Source organism: Trichoderma virens (genome assembly GCF_000170995.1).
Source record: "Trichoderma virens Gv29-8 chromosome Unknown TRIVIscaffold_91, whole genome shotgun sequence".
NCBI classification, from domain to species: domain Eukaryota; kingdom Fungi; phylum Ascomycota; class Sordariomycetes; order Hypocreales; family Hypocreaceae; genus Trichoderma; species Trichoderma virens.
The window spans coordinates 1,462,973-1,490,326 of record NW_014013658.1 but is presented as its reverse complement, the minus strand read 5'-3'; the positions used below and the strand labels follow the sequence as shown (position 1 = coordinate 1,490,326).

The window sequence follows — 27,354 nt, the reverse complement described above, 5'->3', positions numbered from 1 at the left end:
CACTGCATTTCCAGCCTTTTATCTATCTTTGTTAATCAGCTACAGAGTATATTTTTGGAAACAGCAATGACCGCCTTACATGCTTTGGTGGGAATGGCTTTTAGCTGTAGTGTGTAGTTGGCCGGCATGCAGTCTAGATTAAATCACGATCAGGCCAAAGTGCTTGTACAGAATCGATTCCATTCAACCATGGAGCTCCAACTGCTCATATTTGTACATTAGAGTATTAGTACTCTATTTTCCGTGATTTGGTTACTCATCTGATAGTTGGCAAGAGGGCCAGCACTGCATTGAACACCTCCCCACCCTTGAGAGTTAGGAGGCGGCAATTCTTCAGCTCATAACGGTAAGACGCGAATAAAGAGTACTTGAACACAAAGAATTGGAATTATGCAACTGCAATCTCAGATAGTCCATGCAACTAGATTTGCTGCTGCTCTTCTTTGATCGTAAGTGGCATGTGGGGGTATAGCCAGTCACGTCTAATATTGCTAGTGATAGGGTAGCTTATCTATTCCTATAGGACGAAGAATATACAATGGAGCAAGTATTACTGATGGGGAAAACGGTGGCGAATCTCGTATAGTTGTATAATATTTTCCCGAAAATACTTCTGGTTCGTGTACCGACGTCGTTCTATGTGATAGACGATGCCAAACATGCAACGTATGATTTTTATGTCACTTTATTTAATATTACTATCTAGCTCAGATCACAGAGCGAACGAACACCATAATTCTACAACTCTCACTTTCTACTAGAAACCAAGTTTCGCATCCCCATTACTGCATCAAGGATAGTTTGTATCAGCCATACTGGGTAGGGCTGTACTCAGGCAGGGGGGGCGCAGAGCTGAATGGAAATAAGAGCCATACTGTGTATAACAGAATTCCTTTCTTCTTTGTTATGCGCTGCCAAGGCCACGCTAACCAAGGTGTAGTATGCGTGCCTTGGGTATATGTCTCTGAAATAACATATATCGCAGTAATTAGCCTGCCAGCATCAGCTGAATATGAGGAATGGGCATGAGCCAGACCATGGTATGAAAAATTCTGAAGGGCAAATATAAACTTTAGCTTAGGATGGTTATTCGTCTTGGTCAAGGGGCACATCGTAGCTTTCTGCTATTCTCATCAAGGATGTGACATTAAATGGTAGATGTATTATAGCGAGGAGATGATAATGCTATAAGAAAAGGTATTAGTCTATTATCAACTAGTTTCAAGCTGTGGGGGATATGTGTGCATGGGCAAAGCGTTTATGGCAGACGCTGCCAACTGCATATCCTTGCTTTAGATTCATCTGTCAAGCTAGGGTGACACTGTCTCAGACAAGCCATTGAATAAGTGAGTGATTACCCCATGTAAGCTGGTGCATTCCTCATCTTGACACCAACTTGTCGGGACTAGGTAAGGAATGTGATGGCCCAGTTCGGCAAAGGGAGACCAATAGGATCGTCTCCAGCGCCTGTGGATGAAGACATTCTAGGCCATAATTAGGAAAGAAAGAATTTCGCTAGCCTCTATACACATAAATTTGGTAGCAATGCATCGCACTGCGGATAATCAATTGTGGACAAGACTAGACTCGGCTGTCTAAGATTTGTTCGATATGCCTCATCTCCGAACGGAAATAGTTTAGGATGTAATCAATGGCCAATCCTCCCTTTGTAAACTAGGTCTTAACCAACGGAGAGTATAGTCACGCATTGATAGGAACAAAGTATATAAATCATCGACTCCGTCCGGCTTCTCACAAACTTCTCCAGACATCATCAATCAATCCAACCTCAGTACCTACAAAGTTATCTCCTATCATTTTCTATCGCAAACATTACAAAATTTGCCAAAATGAAGACCGCCGGTGCCATCATTCTTTCTCTTCTTGCCGCCACTGGCCTTGCCATCCCAATGGTAAGTTACTAAAAGAAGATTATACTTCCATTACCCAGCAAGAATCTCTCAAAGTATGGTTCAAACATGCTAATGCCAATCAAGGAACAAACTCAGCAAGCCAACCAAGCACACATGATGGAGCAAGCCGATATGATGGGACAAGCTCAAATGATGGAGCAAGCTCAAATGGCTGCCAACGGCCTCTTCGATCCTCCTCGCAACGGCAATGGTAACATCATTGGCGACATTTTTGACACCGCCGCCTGTATCCTTGGCAGCTTTGTTGGCAGCACTCGCACTTGTCGCAAGGGTGAACCTGACGTGATTAATATCACAACCGACCACCGCAACGACAACAACAACAACAACAGCAGCAGCAGCAGCACGAGCAGCTCCTACCAATATAGCTACAACACCGACTCAGATGGAAACTATCGCATCCAAATTGTTCCCGGCGGTAACAAGTCTAACTGCAACTATACTATTCCCAAGAGTGATGCCCAGGTCTTAGCCACTACCATCAACCAACTTGCAGCTAAGTGTCTCGGCCAATAAGCGATTACGCTGCGATAGTAAGACATTCTTTGCATATGGACTGTGATACCGAAATGGTTGACTGTGGAGCGGTGGAAAAGGGATTTGAGAAAGCCAGATAGCCAATAATCGAGCATATTTGCCCTCATCGAATTGAAGACTAACACTTCAATTGATTGTGAATGTGAGGATTTCCGCCCAGCAGTTTAAACATCGTTTCGCATTCCAACACAAAAGTGTAGCACTGGAGTCACTCGTAATCCATTTATGCAAAATCAGGATTAATAACCTCTCGACTCTGGCATCATCCAACCCAAGCATGGCTACTGGTGTGGAGCCCAAATATTTCACACCCGTCGTCGAGCCTCCTCGGGCGAGAAATCTCATCCCGTAGAGGAACTTCAGGCTCAAGCTTCTACTTAGCGAACGGCTGGGCACTGATTCTTTTGGTCACTTGTTGCTTATAACAGAGTAGTTGTGCGATTAAGCAGTATTTCTTCCCGCTAGCTTTCCAATAACCAAAATTGGCTCGTAGTACTACTACTACTTGTGTTTTCTTGAGTCTGGTCGAGTAAAACGTTATATTTCGGTTAGTTTCTCAAGTTTATCGCAACTTGATCGCATAGGCATGCACGCATCGGATTGATTCCTACGGGTCGCATTTCTTTGCTTTGCTTTTATCTTCTTTCGCATCAATAGCATTGGGCAATTTCTGCTGTAATTACGACTTCTTTGCTCTAATCTGTCCGTCAAGGCTGTGTGAGACTGCCTATTTGGTCCGTCTGACCAGACTAAACTGAATGAAGGCGGGGCTAGATACAGGTTTGGTAGATAACGGAGGGCAAATCGGGAGAAGATGTAGACTATTAGATTGTGATGTGTATGAGAACTACGCTAGCTGGGGTCTCAAGTTTCCCGGAGAAATTATGTAGGACCGTACGTAAGATCCCCCTTCCATACGGGTACAACTACCGTCGGATACAATCAGCAGCAAGAAACAACATAAAACAAGTCCCATAATATGAACCCCGTCTCTATATAAATGACGACAGCTTCATAATCGAAAGATCTTACGCGTCTAACAGAACCAGATCTCAGCCGTGGGCGACGATAATTACCATGCGTGCCAAACGCCTTTTGCGGGCTTTGGTGATAATGACTTGCTCTCTTCCACCCAGCCACAGTGCCCCAGGAAATGGTCATATTGAGTTCCCCCCTTTGCTCGACGCGACGCTTGATGAGCTGCAATCGGGCCTTAATGCCGGACATTTCACCAGTGTGGACTTAATCCAGGCCTACACCGCCAGAATAGAAGAAGTCAACTCGCGGCTGCACGCCGTCAATGATATCAACCCTGATGCCGTTTCCATCGCTGCACATTATGATACCTTGAGATATTCTGGAAATATCATCGGCCCACTTCACGGTATCCCAGTCGTGATCAAGGATAACATTGCCACGGCTGACAAGATGAACAATACGGCTGGGTCGTACGCCCTCGTTGGCGCCGAAGTCCCAGAGGACAGCACCATTGCACACAAGCTACGCCAGGCTGGCGCCATTATTCTTGGCAAGGCCAATCTATCGCAGTGGTCCGGCGCTCGTGGAGAGATTACACAAGGATGGTCTGCGTATGGCGGGCAATGTATTGGCGCGTATTATCCCGACATGGATCCCGATGGTTCGTCGTCTGGCAGCGCTACCGCGGCCTCGGTTGGTTTGGCATGGGCAGCACTGGGCACTGATACCTCTGGTTCCATTGCGGATCCAGCGAGCAAGCATAACTTGGTCGGAATTAAACCCACCATGGGGCTGACGTCGCGGTATCTCGTCGTTCCCATTTCGGAACACCAGGATACCGTTGGACCAATGGCGCGAACGGTCAAGGATGCTGCCTATTTGTTATCAGCCATTGCTGGATCCGACAAAAACGACAATTACACGTCTGCATCGCCGTTTGGAAATAGAGTGCCAGACTACGTCGCCGCTTGTAAGGGCAAGGGCCTGCATGGGAAGCGGATTGGTGTCCCTCGGCACATGCTACAACTGTGGCCAGATTACTCTACCAATTATACACTTGAAGTATTCGACTCTGCGCTGGAGGTCTTGCGAGTGCAGGGAGCTGAAATTGTAGACAACATCTTCCTACCAGGCGCAGCGGACTTGCTTAGGAGCAAATATAGCCCTTTTGTCACAGGTCCAGACATGATGGTCAACATACCTCGATACTTTTCGCAGCTCAAGACGAACCCCAATAATATAACTACAATGATTCAACTACGCGAATTTATCCAAAAAGATGCCCGTGAAGGATATCCCGAGAAAAACACCGCGTCTTGGGATAGAGGTATCAGCAGAGGCTATGATAATACCTCGCCAGTGTGGTGGGAAAATTACCACGCCCAGGCAGAACTCGCCGGCCCTCAGGGTATTGCTGGTGCGGTAAAGGAACACTCTCTCGATGCTATAGTCCTGCCCACGGGGTATGCGAGCAAGCTTGCAGCTCCTTTAGGCAATCCGGTCATTTCAGTGCCTGTGGGACGGATGCCCGACGACACCCCTCTGGAGAAGAACGAGTTTGGAACTTTGAATGTCAAGGGCCCAAACCAGCCGCTTGGGTTAGGGTTTACAGGCGCGCGGTTCAATGAGGAGGTACTTATCGAGATTGCATATGCATTTGAGCAGGCGACGATGGTGCGCAAGACAATCATTCCTCATATCCAGCCAAAGACGGAGCTGAAGGACATTCTGGAAAAGATTGAGTATACGAATGGGAATTTAGAGTTGTAGATGCGTGTACAGCCACTCTAGACGCACGTGGAATTCAATTGATAGTGGATGATAGCTATGTAGTCCATTCATATCTATGAAAAAAAGTAATAGCATTAACACACCAATGGTGGTTTATTATATTATTTTAAAGCTTTTTAATATAGTACATGAATTTAAAATAATTAAGATACGCAATTCCTGTATATGTTACAGGTACATATCTAGCACCTCTTCGAACCCACCACATTGTGGTCCGAGCAGCCCATGTTGCTGAGAAAATCGCTGAGCCCATAGTAGAATGAAAGGCCGCTGGGACAATATGACGATATAGAATTGAGTCATCGTCATATAATTTGCGCGCGTAGGGAAGAAATGAGCGTTTAGACTGTGAATATACCTGGAGGCTGCGAATACCCCAAGATGGATGTAGCTCAGCCTCACTCCCTATATACCAAACTTCAGGAAGAAGCATCTTCTGGCTTGGTTTGCACTGGCGATACTGTTTGAATAAAGAAACAAGGCGAACAACTGATTCACAGTTGGCCTTTAAGGCATCCTGTCCCTTTGATCCGTGGGCAAGAATCAGAACATCGGTATTAGCGATGATAGGTATCACTTGATCGTAGTTGTCATATGTCCAATGAACGCCAAACTTGAGCTCCTGAATGCACGCCACTGATTCTGCTTGCAGCTCTTTCTTTATAGCTTGACCAAACGCTCCGGATGCACCGGTTATTGTAACCCGTCGAGACCTGAGCGTGTATCCAGTACCGAAGAGCCAGTCGAAAAGATAGAATGATGAGCTCATATAGGATGCCGGGTCTACATGATGAAGGGCGTGGTATTCTGGACCAACAGTCAACCAGTTGAGATTCTTAGGCACAATGCTGTAGGTTTTGTGATTCGAATCGCGCCCACTCAACGCAACAACCACCAATGTCCTCGCCACCTCTGCGATGAGAACGCCATAAAGCACCTTTTCGGATAAGACTCCCGGATCAGTGAGGAAAAAATGCTTCAGAACTAGCCAGCCTTGCCACGTTCCGAGAAGCTGACACCCCAGTTCCAGCGGTAGCTCTATGCAAATATTGTGCCAGATGTACCGGTTGTTAAATTGGAGGCGGTTGTTGAAGTAAAAATGATGCACTGAGTGCAACTTTCCAATCTGGCGCAAGAAGCGAGAACTCGATTTAGAGAATTTATGAAGGATGTAATGAATAACGTCAAAGAGAAAGGTGCCACAAAGCAAGAGCCAAAGGCATGATAAAATCCAAATCAAGGGAGGGGAACGCATAATGCCATAAAGGAATGGTAATGCCAACTGTCCAAAGTTGAAAGAGGTCGCTGGATGAAACATATTGTAGATGGAAGAGCTGTAGTGTATTCTCAATGAAAGAAAAAGTTGGGGGATTCACATGTTCTGGGCTCTCTCATGGTTCATGTTGGACAGCAACCTCTTTATACACTGGCCTTTCCAAGGCTTCTTCATCATTTTCCACAGCCAGAGACCGGTCATTTGCAAGATGCCCAAATTTACGAGCTTGAGCATCCGCGGTTCGTGAGCTCTGCCCACATCAGCCAATCAATCATTAATGGCACTGCCTTGTGGAGTTATAGACGTAAAACTCATTCCGCATATGAGTCTATGCCGCGCAGGACGCGCGGTAAGGGTTGTGAGCTTATGGACTTGCCAAGCAACTCTTGCATCTCTCTCTCAGCTGGATGTCACGTGTTTGATGTTGAATCTTACGAGCCTTCAAATCTGGAGAAGACTGCGCCCTTCGAGCATTGTCAAAATTGTGGGACCTGGTTACCTTGTTTAGAGATTGTTTCTATCATGAACTATTCTGACTAGTTTGTTGTGGTACGTAAGCAAAAGCCCTTGTTTCACATGCTTTCCGTCGTGTTCGACAATCGCCGCGAACAGCATCTCTTACGAGATAATCGTTTATGCTGTCGTCATCTATATATTTTGATATTCTTCTAACACGTTATTCTATAAACTATGTGGCGAGCAACTAAGGGCAACTAATGATATTTTCTGTGCTCTCTTTAATTATAAGTGAAGACATATCCGTCACATGCCATACCAAGTTCAAGCTATCAGGCGTTCTGGTTGTATGTTTGGGGTCGTCCAAGTTCATGCGACCCAGTCTGTACTTCCGAGGTACTATAGAAAACTCAGTGTCAATGTTATGTAGCTTCTAGAGGGCTAAGATGGGTTTAGCCATGGGCTTTATTTGATGGGCCATGAACCCACTCCCCACCGACATGCGATTTGTTAGTGTCTAACAAAGAGGCCTGACAGACGGAAAACAGCGGCATCGTGCCGCTCAGGAGCTTCTATTCTTGTTCACGATGACGTTGATATCCGCGACTCCAGAGGGCTAGCAGGCGCCATGTTGCCGTGGGATTTGGGGGGGTTCTGCACTAAGACCAGAGCTGAAGATTTTTGTGGGCGGCAGGCCTCCGCGCCACAGTCCACGTAGTCTGAACCCCTGAATACTCACAAACGCTCCAAACTTGAAACCGAGTCGTTCAATTCTTGGGAATGATGATGCGTCGTCGTCACGGGGTTGGTCGCCATTTTCATTTTATTTTATTTTTACTTTCACCTACACCTGTATCCTTGACCTCCAACAACCTTGCAAATCATGGTCGAGGGAGGTGCAGCGCTTCCGAAGAAATCACGAGCGAAGGGTTCCAAATCCAAAGGGGGCCGCTACACATGCAAGTACGCATTACAATCTTTATCCTGGATATGAGAAAGAAATATTGACATAATATTGTTGCAGAGTTCGCCATGTGAAGTGTGATGAAGCAAAGCCAGCGTGCCTACGATGTGGAAAAACAGGACGCCTCTGTGAGGGCCTTGGCTATGGCAAAACACCACACAGTCATCGCAATTACGCCACAGATTCCTTAAACCCTATACTATCTTATGGGCCTATTTAATCTCGAGAGGAGCATCGCTATTTTGAATACTTTTGTCATAATGTGCTACATCGAATGATAGGGTTCGACTATCAGTCCAAGTTCTGGAATGAAACGGGCCTGCAATTCAGCGAGTCTTCACCTGCAGTATTTCATGCTATAATCGCTCTCAGCGCACTTTACGAGGATCTTGATAGCGGTTCAAAAGGCAGGCACTCATGGATGGAATACGCTCATTTTAAAACAATACAATAAATCTATCAGATGTCTACGCTCGGCGCCATCTCCCCAGCCAATCCAATTCACACTGACCTGCTGCATGCTTTTCATAACGTTCGAGAGTGCGCAGGATGAGTACCAAAAGGCGTTTCTCCATCTCCAAGGGGGCTTGAGCATTTTAAAGGACTGGCGAACAAAAGAGATCAAAACTTTTCTGGAGGGCCAGGACCGAGAAATAATTTCCGAGACATTTCGGCGTTTTCACATGCAAGCTACGACGTTTCTAAATTCACGACAACCGCATCTTACTGCCACTGCAGAGATTAAGGGTCCAAACAACAACTCTTGTTTGCCAATGTTTTTTCCCAGTCTTGAGCTCAGGTGTCTGTGGAGAACATCGAGATTCGATTATTCTACATCCTTACGTCGAAACCTTTGGCACTACGCCAGTGGCGGCCAAAGTATGATGATCTTACTACCACTAAGTCAGTCTTACTTCATAGATTAAAAGTCCAGTTTGTGCAGTGGAAGAAAACGTTTGACAATTTTTTCAATAATGAGAAGAAAAATATGAAGGCAAGGGGTCTGCAGTTAACCCTGCTACTAGAATTGCATCATCGAACAGCATCTCTCATGCTTGATCTCAAAGCCGAATTGTATCTTATCTGCTCTTGATCCACAGTGCACCAGAATCAACGAGCTTTCAGAAACTTTGATTCACTCATTGTCCACCTCCAAGTTGACGTTTCTAGTTGATACAGGGATAATAGCTCTACTGTATTTCGCAGCTGTAACCACCACCAGTGCCCACAGCCGACGAGAATCTATAAGCTTGCTTCGTTCAGTCAGTTGGAAGGAAGGGTTATGGAATTCTAAGATAGTGATGAAAATCGCAGAAAATCTATCTAGAGTAAAGGAATCTGGCATAGATGGGGTTACTGTCACTGGAGGAGTCCCGGAACTTGCAAAAATGCATGTGTCATTCCAACAGACTTGCAGAGGGAGCTTCTTCGACATACATGACCTTGGCCAATAGCGTGAGCGTAACCTATATCGCCTAGATTGGAATCATTGAGTGGCGTGTTCTACTTCCACTAAGGTTTTGTCGAACCAATTAGCGTGGCTATTGGCCTTGATGTATGCTGGTCCAATCAGTTCGTTCCAAGGCAGGGGAATGGCCGACCCGATTGAACAATTGAAGTCATTCAAACTCACATATCTATGCCTTGTTGAGCAGCGCTGCAAGAAAAAAAAAAAAAAAAAAACTAAAAGAGATTATTAAAACAAAAAGCTTTACTACTGTTACTTACAAATCCTTATAGAAAGTAGATTTTTCTAATTAATTAAAATACTTGAAAAGTTATACATCCGTAAGATTATGCGTCCGGATTAAAAATATCAAGTATCTTCATCAATTGCCTTTATATAAAATAGTCCTTAACTAAAGGCTGCGACTTAGCTGCATTATAGGTGCGCTGTAGCAACGCAGTCTTAAGGCCATAACTTAGGTCGTAACAGGAGCCAACTGCTCGTTTGTTAGCTAAAGACAAGGATTAAGTAGACTTAAGAACCGACCGGTATCAAATATTTAATATTTGCAGCGAATATTATTATCAGGAGGAAGAATTTAGTAGTATTATTGAAATAAATAAATTGTCGCCAATCAGATCGGGTCCCCTTTCTGTCTGAGAAAATCATTTTCTTCAAGGCTATTTCATGCAGATGAGCAGTAAATCCTGTCGTAGCTTCTTCCGTGCTTGATGGCTATGTTCTGGTACCTGATTCTGGTAAAAAAAAAATGGCATTAATATAAACAGCCCCCATCTTGCCTTGCCAATCAAGTTCAGTAAACCGGGGACTGTGCCGAATGGTTTTGCTGTCAAGACTGCCTAAAACCGCAGTACCTGCTAGTAAAATCTGGCGTCGATAGCGGTATTTGTTGCTTTAATCTGTAATATCTAGGTGGCTTAAATCGAAAAAGGAGAAGCCACGAGTCAGTCGTTCAACCTCCAGCTTCACCCTCTCTTTCTTGGCCTTCGCAATCTGTTGCTTATGCTCTTCAATGCGCTTCTTCTGCTCTTCAAAACCATCATCCCGTATTCCTTTCATCTCGTTAACAAGCCATTCGTTTTTCTGGTCAAGTTGAACCAAGGCTTGATTAGTGAAGAATTCTGGTAAAATATTCTCTGCGTGAAGATCAATCCAGTTTGGTGGTGGGTCCTGCGGCTGAAGAAACACCTGATTGGCGATTGGGAGATTATGTGAATCTTCGAGGCTGAAGTGGCGATATTTTTGAAATTCCGTTTCAGCATCCCAAGTGGCTGGTCCTGTGTCAAATGCGCATTGAATAAAGCCTGATGACTTATCCACAATATCCCTAATTGCCTCGGGAAATCCCTCAAACCTGTCTGTTCCAGAGTGTAAGCTAAGAATAACATGAGCATTACGAAATACGTGGATTCTTACAACAATGGTGTATTCTCTTGGTGAAGAAGGATTCGTCCGAGGAAGTATCGGCAGTCAACATTTCCCACACCTGTTGCCAAGCGGCATCGCGCTGGACTATTGTTTGAAAGATTTCTGTGCATTGCTGGGGCACTTCTCCTCCGTCTAGAATTAATGTAAAAGATTTCTCGGGCATACCTAGCGGAATAAGAGCTAATGCTTCTGCCACCCAAAGAGCAATGCTGTCTGTGAGTTCCAAAGACCAGAGTCCTTGGCCTCTGCCATCGTAACCGTCCCTGGCCCATTCCCATCGACCTTCGAATGTGAATATTAGATTCGTCAATTCATTAGATGGCGATTGGAAAACATTTCTCCACAAGTCAAGGCGTCTTTCAATGTGTAGCTTTGGATTTTCAATGCAAAACTTGATAAGCCCTTGAGCATGGCATTCCGGATACGCCACGCTCACTGCATTCTCATTTAGTCGTATGTTTCGCAAGCACGCTCGTAATCGTCCTGGTAACCTAGAGAGAAATCGTATAGCCAAGGCGGCTGCCGAATAGCGATATTTCCCTTGAGTGTATTGCTGTTCTCCATCTCTTGTTGTATGTGGGAACTTCCAGTATGATGCGGATTGTCGACTGGAAATGGCTCCGACATTTAGCTCCTGAAGCTCATCCTCCGTTAGACAACAGCGCCAGGGCGGGTACTCCTTGGATAGGGCCAGAACTTCTTCAAGAGAATGTGTCGGGACTCTAAGCCAATGCTCTGGTGTGGAGCTGTGCTTTACTTGAAGTTCAAGTGTATACAGAGTTGCCAGCCGTTTATACGATGGCACTAAGCCGAAGTCATCATCCATATCTACAATATTATGGCCTTCCAGAATGCCATCTAATATTGGCTTAAACTTTGGGTATCGCTGTGCCACCTCGTTGGCTATTGCAGTTGTAAATCCTGGCATGAGTTCAGGAGCATGAAGGGCGTCGTCCCCATTCTCTTCGTCTGTATCCTCATTATCCTCGTCCCCAATTAGATTCTCATCTGCGCTTTCGTTTTCGCTTTCATCCTGGCTCTCATCCTGGCTCTGTTCCTGGCTCTGTTCCTGGCTCTGTTCCTGGCTCTCGTCTGAAGTCTCATCTCCATCTTCATCATCACTCTCTTCCCCCGGCCCTTGAAGCCAGTGATAGGCCTCAAAGTTTAAGTTGGCCATGTTATGATGAAAAGCAGCTGCGCTGATGCGCCATCTGTCAGAGTATCCAGTATAGAAAGTGACAAGATTTGCTGCGAGATCCAATCCCCTCATTTCTTCCGCAACTTGCTTGCATGTAAACTTCAAAGCCTGGTCGATGGGCTGAGTGCTCCCGTCACTATTGGCAGCCACCAGCTTTCCCGATTCGAAATTGAAGACATAGCCTCCTCTGGATGTGACATAATGCGCATAAATAGTGTTTCGAACCTCCGGTGGGAGATCAAGGAATGCTATTTTCGACGACATGGTACGCGCGGGCGAGATGATTGTGTGCAATGGATTAATTACTAACTAGTTTCCTTGATTAAAGAGGATGCAATAAAATCGACTGATTGCTAAATGGGTAAAGTGGTGCGTGAAAAGGGGCAAATAATAATGGAGGTTTAAGAGAATTTGAAAAGGGGGGGTTAATCTGCGAGGCAGGCGCAGGTTTATATAAGTTTGTGGGAAAGAGCATATGGAATTAGAGTTTTGAGAAGATCCCGAAAAGTTGACTCACGCGGTAAGAACGGTTGAGTTAAAAATGTGGGACAGGCAAAGAGGCAAGCGGTCCATACCGGGTACAAGGTACCTCAAAGTGAGTGGGTCATATGCCGATGGATTGGTACATGTACTTCTGAGGAAGTCTGGCAGAGACTCGGCACACGTTTGCGTAACTACCTATTAGGTACTTGGTACCTGGTATTACCACTACCTACCTACCTGCTAAGGTAGATAAGGTACTAGACTAGATAGGTACCTAGGTACTAGATCATAAGGCAGGCAGTACGGAGTACTCCCTGGGAGGCACTTTAAAATCTTTGGGAAGGCTGCTTTATGGGCGACACGTTCACAATTGCAGTGAGGGGCCAAGAAATTGGGCGGGGGGTTTCCGCCACTTTATGGAGGTTAAATTTAATATCAAGATGAGAGGTTCAATGCTGTAACAGCTGGTTCAATAAAAGGCTATGCCCCAGCCTTTGGTTCAAAATCCAGAATCAATCCATAGCTTAATCCAATCGGCAACAGCCGATCAAACTAAACCTCGGAGATTCAGGCCATACTACTGGCAGAAGCACAGAAAGCATAACCGCTTCTAAGACGAATAACAGATTAGCAATGGTTTCCTATCTTCGGGAGGAAGTTGATTTGGGTTACTTGCATCAAGGTTCAAGATCAAACTCAAACTGTTTTCAAAGGGGAAATATTAGTACAAATAGTATCCCAATACATGGCATGGAGAATTATGATAAAGCAGGTAAACGTACATACATGCGCAAAAAGGCCCGAACAACAAAGTTCAAACACAACGCAACAACTGCTCGAGAAACACGTAAGCAATATATCCACAACTCATATAGTATTAAAGTGTACTTACACTTCGAATTATAGTTCAATTACTCAATTAATGTAGAAAGGCTGCTTCAAAAATACGTTAGTAACTGTAGGTATAAAATTTCCATCATCTGCGGCTTACTTGCATCGATCCGTCGAGCTATAAAAGACAGCGACAATCCTACTTTAAGCTGTAAGCAATTAGATCGTTTGCTGAGTTTAGTTGGAGTCAATAACCACCTCGAAAATGGATTCCATGCTTCTTTGAGGATCCGCGAAGGGAAAGTTAGAATTAGTGATTAACGACGACATCGATGACCATTTACTCACCAAACAACTCAACGAAATCAAACAACCTATATAAGCAAGCTATATTAGCACATGATCTGAGCAGTTGCAGAGGTTTTTCTTGCCTAACCACTTCTTCTCGCTGTCCTCATATTAAATTGTTAGCATATTCATTCATAAAGATCAAGCAGAAAGTCCAGCTGAGCTATTGATATAATTCAAATCCAAGGAATGGTTATGCCTTACAGCAAGACAAACGAACCTCGCAAAGCTCTTTTTATATCTTAGCAACCTGTTACCACGTCCCCCGTGCAGAGTTAATAGACAACTTACACAATAGCCGCAAGCTGGTCGCAATCTATCTTAAAAAAAGATTAGTCCTTGGCGAAATAAAATGCACCCTGTTAAGTTTACCACATACCGCAAAATGGCTGAACAAACAACCAAATCCACAATCAACAAGATTGCGAATCTGCAATCAGAAGCTCCTAAGAAGGAACGACCAAAGCTAGGCGAAGCCAAACACAAGCTAAACCAGCTAAAGGGTACCAAGAACCCTAAGCCAGGCAAAGCGATCAAGAAGATCATCAAAAGAGCCGATAAAGCAGCCTAGCAAAGTTAAAAAGCCTTTTCAAGCTGTGCACGCGTGCATCTGGAAAGTCTTACCAAATAAAGGCTACTGAAGGCAGTTAGCAGGAGAAGTTATGCACGGACGGGTTGGATATACAATTACCAAAACAAGCTTCTTTCGATACTGGTTCTTTTAGGCAGTTTATCCTCCATACCCAGGAGAAATAAGACGATGAGCTTTAAATAAGTGCAAATGAATTGTATTTGTACTACATGGGCTTGCTATATACTTGGGTATGTCATAATGTAATGCGGCATATCGCTTAGGCTATCGCATCTTCTCCGGAACGGCGGTTCTTTTGTCTTTTCTGAGGCCGTGAAAGTTCATCGTCGTCAGGATGAGCGCGCTTAGCGGTTGAATGTGTTGATGTGGACAGCTCGGCACTAACCCCTGTTGTGCCAACTTTTTGGGTAAGTGTTTTTTGTCTCTTCCGAGGGTAGAAGGACCTGTCACTACCGCTGTGAGCACGCTTAACACCCGACGATGTTTGCTCAGGCATAGGCCCCGAAGCAGCAGCAAATTCTTGTCCTTTCTGATGCTCTGAGGGCTTGTCGTCATTAACACGGGCACGTTTCTTACCCGATTTCTTGGCACGGGGTCTTCGTCTTTTCCGGCGTCGCGGCTTATCGCAACTCGGATGAATATTATCAGGTAACTGAACAGCTGATGCTCTGTCAGCTGGTGACGATGTTTCGGTGTTGGCGCCTGTGACCTCGGGTTGCGCCCCAGCCCGACCTTATGACTGTTTCTTGCTGTCATCCCAATTATCTTTGCAGAATTGCGGAATGCCAAAGGTGGAAATTGCAAATTGTACCGCCTTTTCGGGGTGATGTGGAAAAATGTCCGATAGATTGAAGTGTTCCTCGCCGACATTAGCGTATAAGGCTCTTTGGGCATCCGCCATTTCCACACCCTTTTTGTCTCCGCCTCCACAAAACAGGAAAAGATGCTCTATAGAATGCGGACCATTTTCACAATAAGGACAACGATCAGTCTTTGCTTTGCCGACTCGATAGAGATGCGATCGTAAGCCAATGAATCCAGTTCTGCAGTGTAGCAACATGGTACACTCCTGTCGTGTCCGGAGCTTGTCGTAATACTTTAAGCTTTTCAGGCTCCAGGGCTCTTTGATGGCCAGTATTTGCTCTTGGAGCGGCCGTTTCCGATGCTTTTTTTGGTACCTAGCCCATTCGTGATATGCCCGGTAATTCAAAATGTCTTTTGCCGTTTGATCAATGGCAAGTCGTCGCTCCTGCACGCAGGCCGGGTCGCCCCAAATATCCTTATCTTGGTCCTTTTCATCGCCAGTACTGTTTTGAGCCGCTTCACCCTTGCCTTCCTTCTCTCTCTTGGCCTTCGCCTTGGCCAGATTTTCTTTGATACACTGAGTCCGACCCTTTGCCAGCTTTATTAACTGTTGAGCCAGGATATCAAGTTTATGAAATAGATGCAGTGACATGTTATGTTGCAAAGCCCTATATCTTGCTGTCCGAATCTCTTGGGCATGCTTTGTGTCATAGTTTTTGGCGTGATTAGAAATTGTCTTCATCTGCAGATATTCAGAGAGGCGGAAGACGTGAAGCTCTTTTCGGAGAACAATCCTGGTTGTATTTTTCATAGCTCCCGATATTTTGGCAAGCCATTTGCCTTGAAGCATATCAAGCCGCCTTGCCAACGATTTTAATACATGCCCTTGACGAACTGTATGCTCGCTCGCAAAAAACCATGCTGGGGAAGCATATTGAACAATGGAGAGTATCTTTGAGTAATAAAGCAGACGCATGTCACGGAGCACGGGGCCCCAAGTCGAACCAGACATGGCGTTCAAGTATCGTAATTGCTTGGACACTTTGCCCAGGACATTTTCAACATGATACTTCCAAGACAGGCGACGATCAACTCGGACGCCCAAGATGTCTAGATACGGGTTTTTGAATAGGACGTCGGCACTGGGTAAGTTGTCGATTGGCGGGCGGCATGTGACGGGGGCGTCTTTATCGCCAGGACCGAGAAAGTGAAGTAGACCGTATTTATCGGGCGCAAAGGAAATTTCGTTTTCTTGTGCCCAGGAAAACAACATGCTATGGGCTTTTGCTAATTGTTGACAGTTCCTCTCCCATGAATCGGATCGCACCAGGATGTATGTATCATCCACGAAGGCCAAAATCTCGACGATTGGGCCCGGGAGCATCTTGGCAGCGTGGTTGTCGACAAGGGGCGCGGCAAAGAAGAGGAAGAGGATGGGGGATAGGACGCTTCCTTGGGGGATACCGCCGTTTTCGAAGAAGTCTTGGGGTCCATGGCCGGGAATGTCGAGAATGGTTCGGCGATCGCAGAGAAATGACCACACATACTTGACGATCCAGCCCGGCAAACCCTTGTCAGCGAGTGCTTGCAAAAGCGCGTTTCGGTCGACACGAAGGAAGGCCCCCGAAATATCTAAGCCTAACAAGCTGACCTTTTTGTAGTATTTAGAGTTCCAGCCCGTATAGACAAAGTTGATGAGCGTCTTGAGTGCCAAGGTGGTGGATCTTCCAGGAAGCCCCCCAAACTGCTTCACGGGGATCAATTCTTTATGGCGCGAACCAGCTTCGTCAAGAAATTCTTTGATGCGGATGGCAATTAATCGCTCAAGGACTTTGCCCATATTTGAAAGAAGAGCAATTGGACGATACGACTTTTGGTTGTTGGCCGCTTTCTTGGGTTTTGGAAATACGGTATGAAGTATATGTATGTAGTCTTTGACAGCTTGCAGTAGGTTAGATAGTAGCAGTTTTCTATGCAGCCGTTAAAGACCTTTTCAAGATACGGCGAAATGATTTCTCTGGCCATAATAAGTGCTTCGTTGTCAAGAATGTCAATTCCGGCCGACTTCTTGGTTGGTAACGCCGCGATGAGAGCTGAAACCTCTCCCTGGCGAGCAATGGGGCCTTGATCTCCCAGAGCCAACTTGCTCTCAGCCGGCACGATGCAGTCGAGATTTTCAGGAAGCCGCGGATGCGTAGAAGATGTCTTGCTCGTCTTCCCCTGGCCATATATGGCGTCCATGTACATGATGCTCTTTTCTTTGCCGGTTGTTGCGCATTTGCCGGAGAATTGAAAGTCGGGAGTGTACGGTAAATCTGCAGGCTTTGCTCTGCGCTTGGGTTGCTTTGAAAGATTCCAAATCGTGGGATTTGACAATGGCTCAAAGGGGGCCTCTTTATAAGCCGGCTGGATCCGATGCTCGTCCCCCCTTTCCTCTTGAAGCTCTGTTGCCTTTTCTGCCCGAGGCTCCATTACCTTTTCTTCCTGAGGCTCTTTTGTCTTATCGTCCTGAGACTCCTTTTTCTTGCCCTGCTGAGGTCTCCCCATCGGGCGAGGAAGCTTGCAAGTGAGACTGGCTGGAACTGTTTTGCTCACAGCTTTCACTAATACTTTAGTGATGAGAGAGAGATGAATGTCGATGCCGTCGGGTTCATCTAAATTCGGCACAGATAGTGCCTCCAAGCCATCGGCCACCATTTTGCAATACTCCTCTTTTTTTGCCCTATCCCAACAGAACCACAGACCAAGTTTTCGATTTGGCCGTGAATCTAGTTCAGTTTGGCAGACGCAATGATCATTCAAAACCTTTAACATGCACAATTTTCCAGCCAACCACTCTGCGATGGAGAGATTTACTGACAAATAGGAGAAGTAGAGTTGAGCTGTATTCACTCTTGTTGGTTCCCCTTGAATATGTTATTTTGCCTTGCTTGGTGACCAACCTCATCCCAAGCCTTTGCGTCATGTTTGCCAAAAGCTTTGCATCTCGACTTGCCTTGTTTTTCGGTAATTCGGGGCCAGCTTATAGGCTATGATGAAGGTTGAAATCTCCCAACAATATATCTTCGTCGCTGGTACAGCAATTTCCAACAAGCTCAACCATATCAAGCCGCCTGGTTTTATCGATGGGGTCAATTCTGTAAATGTTGTGAATGTTTATGACGCCGAAAGGCCCATTTAGCAAAAGAGTTGCCAACATGTTGTTACCCCAATCAGGTACAGTTACACGCCAATCTGTCTCAGGAATCTCACGAGAGACGAGAAAGGCAACCTTTGCTTGGAGTTGAGGTGCAGCCGCTCCATCCTCGCGGAGCATTCTATGGTCGTTCTCGGTTACGAATCTTAGAGATTGATACCAAAGATGATGTGTGCGTCGAACCTCTGAGAGAGACCATATTATCTCAGGAGGCGGATCTTGGATAGCAACAACATGCCACGATTGCTCCATTTGAAGCATGTGGGTTTGCAGCTTTTGGGCTCACTCTGGGGCACATTTTAAGGTTTACTTGTGTTATATGCAGATTCCTACGGAAACGAGGAGCAGTTTTATTTGGAATATTAAACCTTGACTTGCGTTGATGTCATTGAAGTTCAAGGAACCTACATGTAAGAATGGGGATTGCCCACTTAGGGTGGGGCTGGAGTGCGTACCTGGACACATGTTCATGTACATATAGTGAGCTCATCGGCTGTAGACGCTGGATTAAATCGGATGCTGAACTGTGGCTCTCATCTGCAGCAGAGGCTCGTGGCGCAATGTCGGGGCCACCAGGTGTGCACATAGTTCAGTGGGACGGCAGAAATATCTGATCATCGTGGTCCATACATGCAACTTGACGTGAATCATCTTGACTTGAGTCATCACTGTTATTGCTCGATATCTGAGGGCCTTTATCAACTCATATTCCACAGAATTGAATGCCCTCGATGCTCTGCTCGTCTCGAGCGTTGCGGCTCTGCTGGTGGTCGGTGTGTTCCATGGCGGGGGCGGGTCCACTAGCCCGATGTACTGCACAAAGACCAGGCACTGCATGAACCAAAGATTGTTCCCGCACCGCCAAAGCGCTGCTAACACGGACTAACATGAGCTAAGATGATTGACTATGTCCATGGTTTTATTTCCGCAGCTTTGCTCTCATTATAATATCAGACCCGACAATATTTCGACTATGTACTCCAGTAGTACCAGTACCTGTAGCATAGCGACTGTTAAGCGCCGGCCCGTCCCGCCTCTGGTTGGCTTGTTGGCCGATAAAGGGCCATTCAGCCGCATCCCAACCACCCTCTCAAGGCGACCGAGTCTCATGTAGACAAGCATGGCGTCCATACACGTGAGCACATCACGGCAAGGCTGGCCATTCATTCGTCTGTATCAAACGCCGAAGCTCAAGATGCAGAGCGCTAGACCAGGATTGTCATATCTACACCCATCCCAAATCCTATCGCTGACATAACGGCGTCTCAGAGCCTCGTCTCTTAAGCCCCTCTCTTTTCATGCATGTAGTGCCTTTCCCCCGCTCGTTTATTATTAAATGTCGCTCTATTCTCTTGTTTTCTGCCTGTTCGTCTTGCCATCGTCATTTCCCCACGGTCTGGCTGGCTATCGTGGATAGTGAACAGAGATTATCTGTTCACTAGCGGACGGTCAGAGACCAGAGACTTAAGGTGCCAGAGATATCGTTCTGTCTGGATTTCTAACAATACTCCCTACTGAGAGGTATTAACATCCATGAATGGATAATTATACAGACCTGACACTGACGGCAGACAATAGTCATCATTTCTGATATCTGCCTTATCGGTCGTCTCCAGGCAACAACATGGCCACTAAAATGGATGTTGACACGGAAACTTTTGAGGCTCGAGAGGATCCTGTCAACGTTAAGAAGAATACCTCTAAGACTAAGGAGAATCCCCTTAAACTCATATGGTCCGCGGGGGAGGATATTAAGAAAATATCCGCTCAGTATGAGTCTCAACTTGACCACTTCAGCAAACTTCCAAACGAGTTTGCTCAGATAAAGGAATGTCTCCCTATGGTTCAAAGCACTTTTTCCATCGTAGAAGATCTAGATGGGAAGATATTACTTGAAGACACCATCTATCCTTTAACTACCAAGCTCAAAGATGAGGCAACAGCGCTGCAAACAACATTCGGCGAGCTTAGCAAGGAAGTGGAGAAAACCAACAGGAAGAAATCTATCTTGGACTGTTATCGCATCATTCTGTCAACTTCACCGACGTTGTGTCGGGTGGAAATTGGGATGCAAGAACTGTTGGGAAGCCTGGAGAATATCTTCACCACTGCAAAGTACAACACACCTTCAGAACTAAAGGGTGCTATTGACAAGATGTCAGAAGTGAAATCGTCTGTTTCAGACGAAGATCTCAAAAAAACTGGAGAAGCTAAGGCTAATTTCACTCAGCATAATGCTTCTGGTGCAACGGGCTATCAGAATCACTTTGATGGTCAAGGGCACCATATCAATGCTGGTGGTGGCACTATTGTTTATCATTACAATGGTACGAAGCCATAGATAAAATATCCAAGTCTTATTGTAAATCAACTGACTATTTTCACAATAAAGTTTTATATGGTCGTGGTCCAGAAACGAGCGATTCGGCTGTAGACCATGGTCAGATACAACAGCGTCGAGGACAGACACATACTTTGAACTCCCAATCTGTAAACGAAGGTATCTCGCCTCCTGGAGGTCGACCACGTGGTCGCGAAGATTTCCAAATCGCCATCATCTGCTCATTACCACTCGAGTACGATGTAGTTTCTTTGCTCTTCGACCAATTTTGGGACGAAGATGGGTTGTATGGCCGCGCACGCGGCGATGTGAACACGTACACAACCGGCCGCATGGGGAAACACGATGTAGTGCTGGTACTGCTTCCTAATATGGGCACCGTTGCTGCGGCTGGAGCAGCAGCAAGCTTCCGGTCGAGCTACCCCAGCCTACAGCTCGCATTTCTCGTCGGTATCTGCGGCGGTGTGCCTTTTGATGGAGAAAACGAGCTCCATCTAGGTGATGTTGTTATCAGTAAATCCGCTGTTCAGTATGATCTGGGCAGCCAATATCACAAGTCGTTTGTGATCAAAGATACCGTCGATGATAGCCTCGGCCGACCAAATAAGAACATTCGCAGCTTAGTCAAAAGCTTTGAGACCGATCATGTGAGGGACCAGTTGCAGCAAAAGGCATGCTTATTCTTAAAAGATCTACAAAAAGCAGCTGCAAAGAAACGACGACGACACAACTACCAGTATCCCGGCATTACTAATGACAAACTCTTTATAGCAACATATCGACATAACCATAGAGGCAAACAACCATGTAATGTCTGTGATAATCAGACTGATAGCTTCTGCGACAGGGCTGCCCGGGTATCTTGTGCTGAACTTGGCTGCGATGAGAGCCAACTAGTGAGTAGAATGGACTTGGAGATGAGAGATCCAACCGGACAGCCCGAAATCTTTGTTGGGCGAATAGCCTCTGGGAATATGGTGATGAAATCTGGCGAGCATCGAGATAAGATTGCCAAGGAACAAAATGTGATTGCGCTTGAGATGGAGGGAGCAGGTGTCTGGGATGAGATTCCTTGCATCATCGTGAAGGGGGTGTGTGACTATGCTGACAGCCACAGAAATGACTTGTGGCAGCGATATGCTGCGGCAACGGCTGCTTCGGTCATGAAGGCTGTACTTGGACGATACACTATGACGGATAGATGAAAATACAATGTTGATTTGCCTCCCGCTATGAGAACGACATGTCTCTTCACTACGAATAAGATTAGTCACTACAAACATAGAGAGGCATCGTCAGTGGCCAGTAGGTAGCATTTTGTGACCGCGGAGTGTAGCTTGAAAATCTACGGAGTAACATTATAGACAAATGCCTTAGGAATATCGGTCATTGTACAGGGATACAATGTTTACCTAGTTACCAAGGGGCGCTTGTCCCGCTACAATTGTATTTTGTTTATATTGAAGGGAATAAGAATAGCTTGGCCATGGATCAAGAAACTGGCAAGTATTTCAAATGCTTCAAATAACCCTAGTCTGATACAGCTTGGCCATGTTGTTGGGCACCAATTGGGCGCGAAAATTCCAGGCTGGCAAGGCTGGGCTCTCCGTTGCACAAGCCTGCCATTCACCTTTCCTCATGTGGACGCATAGCGTCCCCTTGCATGTGCCCAACCCCAGTTGTATGTACCATTATTGGAGAAGAAGTATTCTAACTCCTCAATGAGAGGAGCGTGACAAGGGTATATGTACGTATATGCTGTCGGGCGTGGTATCGGAACCTCAGCTGGCGCAACCCCTCTTTCTCACGCATCCTATGTATTAAATTCTAGGCCTCTTTTATCTGTAAGGCATCAATAGTCTTTCTGATTTACCTGTATCCTACTGTACTACATGTGGTCTATGCGAATGCTATTGTAGTAGTATCTCGTTCCTCAGTATATTACCCACATCCTTCGAGTGGCAACGAACAGCACAGCACAGCACAGCGCGAAATCTACCGGCTGCATATCGCTCCTCAACCGCTCAATCTTTGGCTCATACAATGGCCAAAAGGGAATATGGTAATAGGGATGCCATGTCTCAACACAATGCCTCAAATGGGACGGCCTATCAGAATCATTATAGTGGCCAAGACCACCAGATCAACGCTGGCAGTGGTACCATGAATATTTATAACGGGGCGGACCTTAATGGTACGAAATTCTGATACTTGATCAATCGTTCTTATCAACCAGCTGACCAAGTTTACCAAACACAGATAACACCCGGTCGGAAATACTACAGGCTCTTAAAACGTCACCGTATGCACAGCGAAAGGATCGAAATCCCGACCGTGTTACAGGTACATGCGAATGGTTCATGAGCCACATCGACTTTCATAACTGGCGAGACAGCAGGTCTTCCTCTATGCTCTGGGTATCTGCAAATCCTGGGTGTGGGAAGTCAGTCCTGGCTAAATATCTGGTGGATGAGCTCAAAACTATGGATCAAAGAACGACCTGCTATTTTTTCTTCAAGGACGACTTCGAAGATCAGAGGAGCGCTAGAAGCGCTCTTAGCTGCATCTTGCATCAGCTTTTTGTGCAACGAGAGACTCTTTTTTCTGAAAAGATCGTGAGGCAGTTCAGGTCCTACAAAGCACCTCTTGCTAATTCGTATTACGAACTTTGGGAGCTCTGGGACGTCTTAACCATGGCCTCACAGGAGGGGAGTTCCGGAGAGATAATCTGCATCCTCGATGCTTTAGATGAATGCAAAAACCAAGAACGACAAGACCTTGCGAAACTTTTGCGAAAATTTTATGGTCCGAATGGTGACATGAGGAAGAGTAGTAATTTAAAGTTTCTTATAACAAGTCGCCCTTATGACACAATCCGACAGGGCTTGATCGAACCTTTTAATGTTCAGGAATTCCCTGTAATTCACCTGAAAGGCGATGGCAGTGCGGAGGTAGAGAAGATTGCCGGGGAGATCAGTCTCTACGTTAAGGAAAGGATCTCACATATTCAAGCAAAGTTTCGGCTTACAGGAAGGGAGGAGGAGGTCCTTTTGCAAGGGCTCGTCGCTACTCCCAATAAGACATACCTATGGGTTTATCTCACTCTAGACTGGATTGAAACAGAGATCAGCAATAAGATCAACGAGACCGAGATACGCAAAATTATATCTACTCTTCCGCGAACAGTTGACGAGGCATACGACAAGATTTTGGCCAAGAGTATAAATGCAGAGGAAACCAAAAAACTGCTACATATTGTTGTAGCGGCTGAACGGCCCTTGACACTCCCCGAGATGGACCTAGCACTAGAAATACGACAGCATCACAAGTCCTACAAAGACCTCGATCACAGGCCCAACGATCGCGTCAGCAAGTATATCAGAGACCTCTGTGGCCTCTTCATAAACATTACAGATGACAAGATTTATCTCCTTCATCAGACCGCGAAAGAGTTTTTAGTTCCAAGAGAAAATCTTGATAGCCAACAGAGCATTCCAGCACGACGAGAAGATAGCTCTCAAGCAGATCAGCGCCACAGACTCACTTGGAAATTCTCACTAGCGCCACGGGAGTCCCATCGCATCCTTTGCAACATTTGTATTTGGCATTTGCTCTTTACCGAATTCGAGGCTCACCCGCTTACTGAGCGGGGGGAAATAACTGATTATCTCGGCAAGAATGTCTTTCTCGAGTATTCCGCAAAAAGCTGGGCCCCACACTTCCGGGCATCTGACATTGAAGGAAATGAAGTCATGGAGTCACTGCAAAGAATCTGCGATGCAAAGTCAAACCGCTGCCTGACTTGGTTCAAGATTTATTGGGCGGACATGCAAACCGAGTTTCCTTCCGACTTCACCACCATCATGGTCGCCTCTTACTTCGGGATAGATCTAATGGTACAGCTTCAACTAGGCCTACCTGATGTGGAAATAGATTCTGTCGACAGCACTTACCAACGTTCAGCGCTCTCGTGGGCGGCGGAGAACGGATTTGATGGTGTTGTTAAGCTATTAGTCGAGGGTCCCGAGATTCATTTTATAACCAGGCTTATTACAAAATTTACCAACCTATCGTTTTCAAACGGCGCAAATGTTAATGCAAAAGACAAAGGCGGAAGAACGCCGTTATTTTACTCCGCCTGGAATGGCCATCTGGCTATCGTCCAGCGACTAGTCAAGGCGGGAGCCAGCGCGGACTCGAAGGATGACATTGGAGGAACGCCGATATCTTACGCTCTCTGCACTGGACAACAGGCTATAGTTGACGAACTAATGAAAGGAGCCCAGACAGATTCGGTAGATGCGATTCGCCGTGAACTTCTTTTATCCGCTGCCAGGAGAGGCCACGAGCCCATCGTCAAACTCCTGCTCGAGAATGGTGCAGATACGGAAGTGAAGGACACCACCGGAAAGACGCTTCTTATTATAGCTGCAGAGGGGGGTCACAAGCATGTTGTTCGACTGTTGCTAGAAAAGGGAGCTGATATATATGCAAGCAACTCACATGGGAAAACGCCCCTTATTATAGCTGCAGAGGGGGGTCACGAGCATGTTGTTCGACTGTTGCTAGAAAAGGGAGCTGATATATATGCAAGCAACTCGCATGGAAAGACGCCCCTTATTATAGCTGCAGAGGAGGGTCACGAGCATATTGTTCGACTGCTGCTCGAAAAGGGAGCCGATGCAAATGAAAGCAACTCACATGGAAAGACGCCCCTTATTATAGCTGCAGAGGAGGGTCACGAGCATGTTGTTCGACTGCTGCTCGAAAAGGGAGCCAATGCAAATGAAAGCGGCCGGCATAGAAACAAAGTCCTCCTTATAGCTGTGGAGCGGGGTCACGAGCACATTGTTCGACTGCTGCTCGAAAAGGGAGCTGATATATATGCAAGCAACTCGCATGGAAAGACGCCCCTTATTATAGCTGCAGAGGAGGGTCACGAGCATGTTGTTCGACTGCTGCTCGAAAAGGGAGCCAATGCAAATGAAAGCGGCCGGCATAAAAACAAAGTCCTCCCTATAGCTGTGGAGCGGGGTCACGAGCACATTGTTCGACTGCTGCTCGAAAAGGAAACCGATGCAAATGAAAGCGGCTGGCATAGCAACAAGGTCCTCCCTATAGCTGTGGAGCAGGGTCACGAGCACATTGTTCGACTGCTGCTCGAAAAGGGAGCCGATGCAAATGCAAGCGGCTGGGATGAAAAAACGCCGTTGATTTACGCAATAGAGTTGAACAGGGCGGATGTCACGGAGACGCTTCTCAAAAGCGGAGCAAAAGTGAATTTTACATTCAAGTGAGCAATCCATACAGCTACTTCAACATCTAGTAACTTGCTCTTTTAGGGATTCAAACTGGTCGATGGTAAGCGAAACCTGTTTTTTTCTGATTCGTCTAGCTAAAATAATAACCTTACCATTATAGGCGTTAAATAAAACGTATCCTGTAAGTGAAGTGCCCTGCTACACAACTTTACTTTATACGGTTCAATACATGTACGCTAATATTCACACTCCTACTGTATCCAGAATGCAAGTAGACCCGCCGAAGTATTAGTATAGTTCTTTCATCACTAACACTATAATCAGACACCAATAGCCTTGGCGATTGAGAAGAAAGACGAACGAATGGTAGAACTACTCCTCAAACATGGTGCTCTGCCCAACTTCAAAGGTGGTCGCGATTCGACACCACTGGAGGACGCCATGAAATATGGGAATGGGAAGATTGTCAAGATGGTGGAATCTGCCATACAATCCAGTAAGACCGGAATATCCACCACGGCTTAGAAATTCTACGACTAATAGCAGGCTCTGAAGATGCCACAGCGAGTTTGCAGGGATGACCACCAAGGATGGTCACAATACATGTATATATAGTTTTCTAGCGCTTTTGAACTAATTTTGAACAGATCAGCCTCATTACATGCCAGACATGCTGATAATAAGCCTAGGTAACTTATTATAGGCGGTTATGTATGTGAAAGATATATCTCTAAATGTAAATATACAGCGTGACAATCCTTTACGTCTCTTGATTGAACTACAAATGGGAAACAATGTAGAACCTCCATTGTGGATTATTCCTTCCACTTATTCGCAACGTTTCAATAAGAGTCCTACAGAAGCCACTATTTGTCGGCAGATATTATTAGCGTGAACGATCGAGGTAGCATGGGAGATAGCATCAAACAAGGTCATTAAGATCCAGAGTTAAAAAGGCTTGGGGGAGCAGTTTTCTCTTGCCTGTATGGGCGTATGAAAACTATTGAAAACGTAGGACAAGGGCAATCATACCATTGTCGGCACGTACGAAGTTGGCTAAGACCTGGTTGAATACAATAATATATGAGATTTAGTATCTATAATACAGTTTTCCTTGAAAATCTGAGCTCCTTTCAATAATTGGAGTGACTCAGATGATCTAAGATGGAACAGAGTTTGAATGATGGTGTCATGTGCAGGCGCAAATCTCATTCCGCCAACAGAGTTTACCCAGCACCATTTTTTAAGGGTACCTAGATATTATAGGTAGTTGTCGCCTGTAAATATGAATCAGTACCGAAATATGCGTAGGGAGGATTGACGTGTTGTCAAAATGCTAAATTACAGTGTAACTTGTGGCTTGTGATAACACCCATACTACGCCCGTTAGGCTGATTCGCAGGGAACAAAGGCAAATTGGTTTCGCCAAGGCGGATTTCGCCCGCAACGCTAAGTCGCCTCACTTTGA

General features: G+C 45.8%; 9 protein-coding genes across 9 annotated transcripts; 5 read left to right on the top strand and 4 right to left on the bottom strand.

The window, feature by feature from the left end:
- Positions 1–1,776: 1,776 nt before the first annotated feature.
- Positions 1,777–2,576, top strand: TRIVIDRAFT_111274 (uncharacterized protein; the record flags this gene model as incomplete). Its single annotated transcript, XM_014094951.1, has 2 exons — positions 1,777–1,913; positions 1,998–2,576. 2 exons carry the CDS (start codon positions 1,851–1,853, stop codon positions 2,448–2,450), a joined length of 516 nt encoding a protein of 171 aa, XP_013950426.1.
- Positions 2,577–3,584: 1,008 nt separating this feature from the next.
- Positions 3,585–5,219, top strand: TRIVIDRAFT_39451 (uncharacterized protein; the record flags this gene model as incomplete). Its single annotated transcript, XM_014094950.1, has 1 exon — positions 3,585–5,219. The coding sequence occupies one exon, from the start codon at positions 3,585–3,587 to the stop codon at positions 5,217–5,219; it is 1,635 nt and encodes a 544-aa protein (XP_013950425.1).
- A 127-nt stretch (positions 5,220–5,346) lies between these two features.
- Positions 5,347–6,495, bottom strand: TRIVIDRAFT_39257 (uncharacterized protein; the record flags this gene model as incomplete). The annotated part of the gene is made up of 1 exon (XM_014094949.1): positions 5,347–6,495. One exon carries the CDS (start codon positions 6,493–6,495, stop codon positions 5,347–5,349), a length of 1,149 nt encoding a protein of 382 aa, XP_013950424.1.
- A 3,803-nt stretch (positions 6,496–10,298) lies between these two features.
- On the bottom strand, positions 10,299–12,294 carry TRIVIDRAFT_228151 (uncharacterized protein; the record flags this gene model as incomplete). Its single annotated transcript, XM_014094948.1, has 2 exons — positions 10,299–10,762; positions 10,821–12,294. 2 exons carry the CDS (start codon positions 12,292–12,294, stop codon positions 10,299–10,301), a joined length of 1,938 nt encoding a protein of 645 aa, XP_013950423.1.
- A 2,723-nt stretch (positions 12,295–15,017) lies between these two features.
- On the bottom strand, positions 15,018–16,100 carry TRIVIDRAFT_206869 (uncharacterized protein; the record flags this gene model as incomplete). The annotated part of the gene is made up of 1 exon (XM_014094947.1): positions 15,018–16,100. One exon carries the CDS (start codon positions 16,098–16,100, stop codon positions 15,018–15,020), a length of 1,083 nt encoding a protein of 360 aa, XP_013950422.1.
- An 803-nt stretch (positions 16,101–16,903) lies between these two features.
- On the bottom strand, positions 16,904–18,545 carry TRIVIDRAFT_206868 (uncharacterized protein; the record flags this gene model as incomplete). The annotated part of the gene is made up of 2 exons (XM_014094946.1): positions 16,904–17,856; positions 18,167–18,545. The coding sequence occupies 2 exons, from the start codon at positions 18,543–18,545 to the stop codon at positions 16,904–16,906; spliced, it is 1,332 nt and encodes a 443-aa protein (XP_013950421.1).
- A 1,121-nt stretch (positions 18,546–19,666) lies between these two features.
- On the top strand, positions 19,667–20,694 carry TRIVIDRAFT_111275 (uncharacterized protein; the record flags this gene model as incomplete). Its single annotated transcript, XM_014094945.1, has 2 exons — positions 19,667–19,805; positions 19,863–20,694. One exon carries the CDS (start codon positions 19,909–19,911, stop codon positions 20,623–20,625), a length of 717 nt encoding a protein of 238 aa, XP_013950420.1.
- Positions 20,695–20,801: 107 nt separating this feature from the next.
- TRIVIDRAFT_40000 (uncharacterized protein) lies at positions 20,802–21,830 on the top strand (the record flags this gene model as incomplete). The annotated part of the gene is made up of 1 exon (XM_014094944.1): positions 20,802–21,830. A coding segment is annotated over one exon (1,029 nt), but the record flags the coding sequence as incomplete, so codon positions are not given.
- An 838-nt stretch (positions 21,831–22,668) lies between these two features.
- Positions 22,669–26,411, top strand: TRIVIDRAFT_228148 (uncharacterized protein; the record flags this gene model as incomplete). Its single annotated transcript, XM_014094943.1, has 5 exons — positions 22,669–22,819; positions 22,885–25,918; positions 25,968–25,986; positions 26,047–26,067; positions 26,211–26,411. 5 exons carry the CDS (start codon positions 22,669–22,671, stop codon positions 26,409–26,411), a joined length of 3,426 nt encoding a protein of 1,141 aa, XP_013950418.1.
- Between the last annotated feature and the right edge of the window lie 943 nt (positions 26,412–27,354).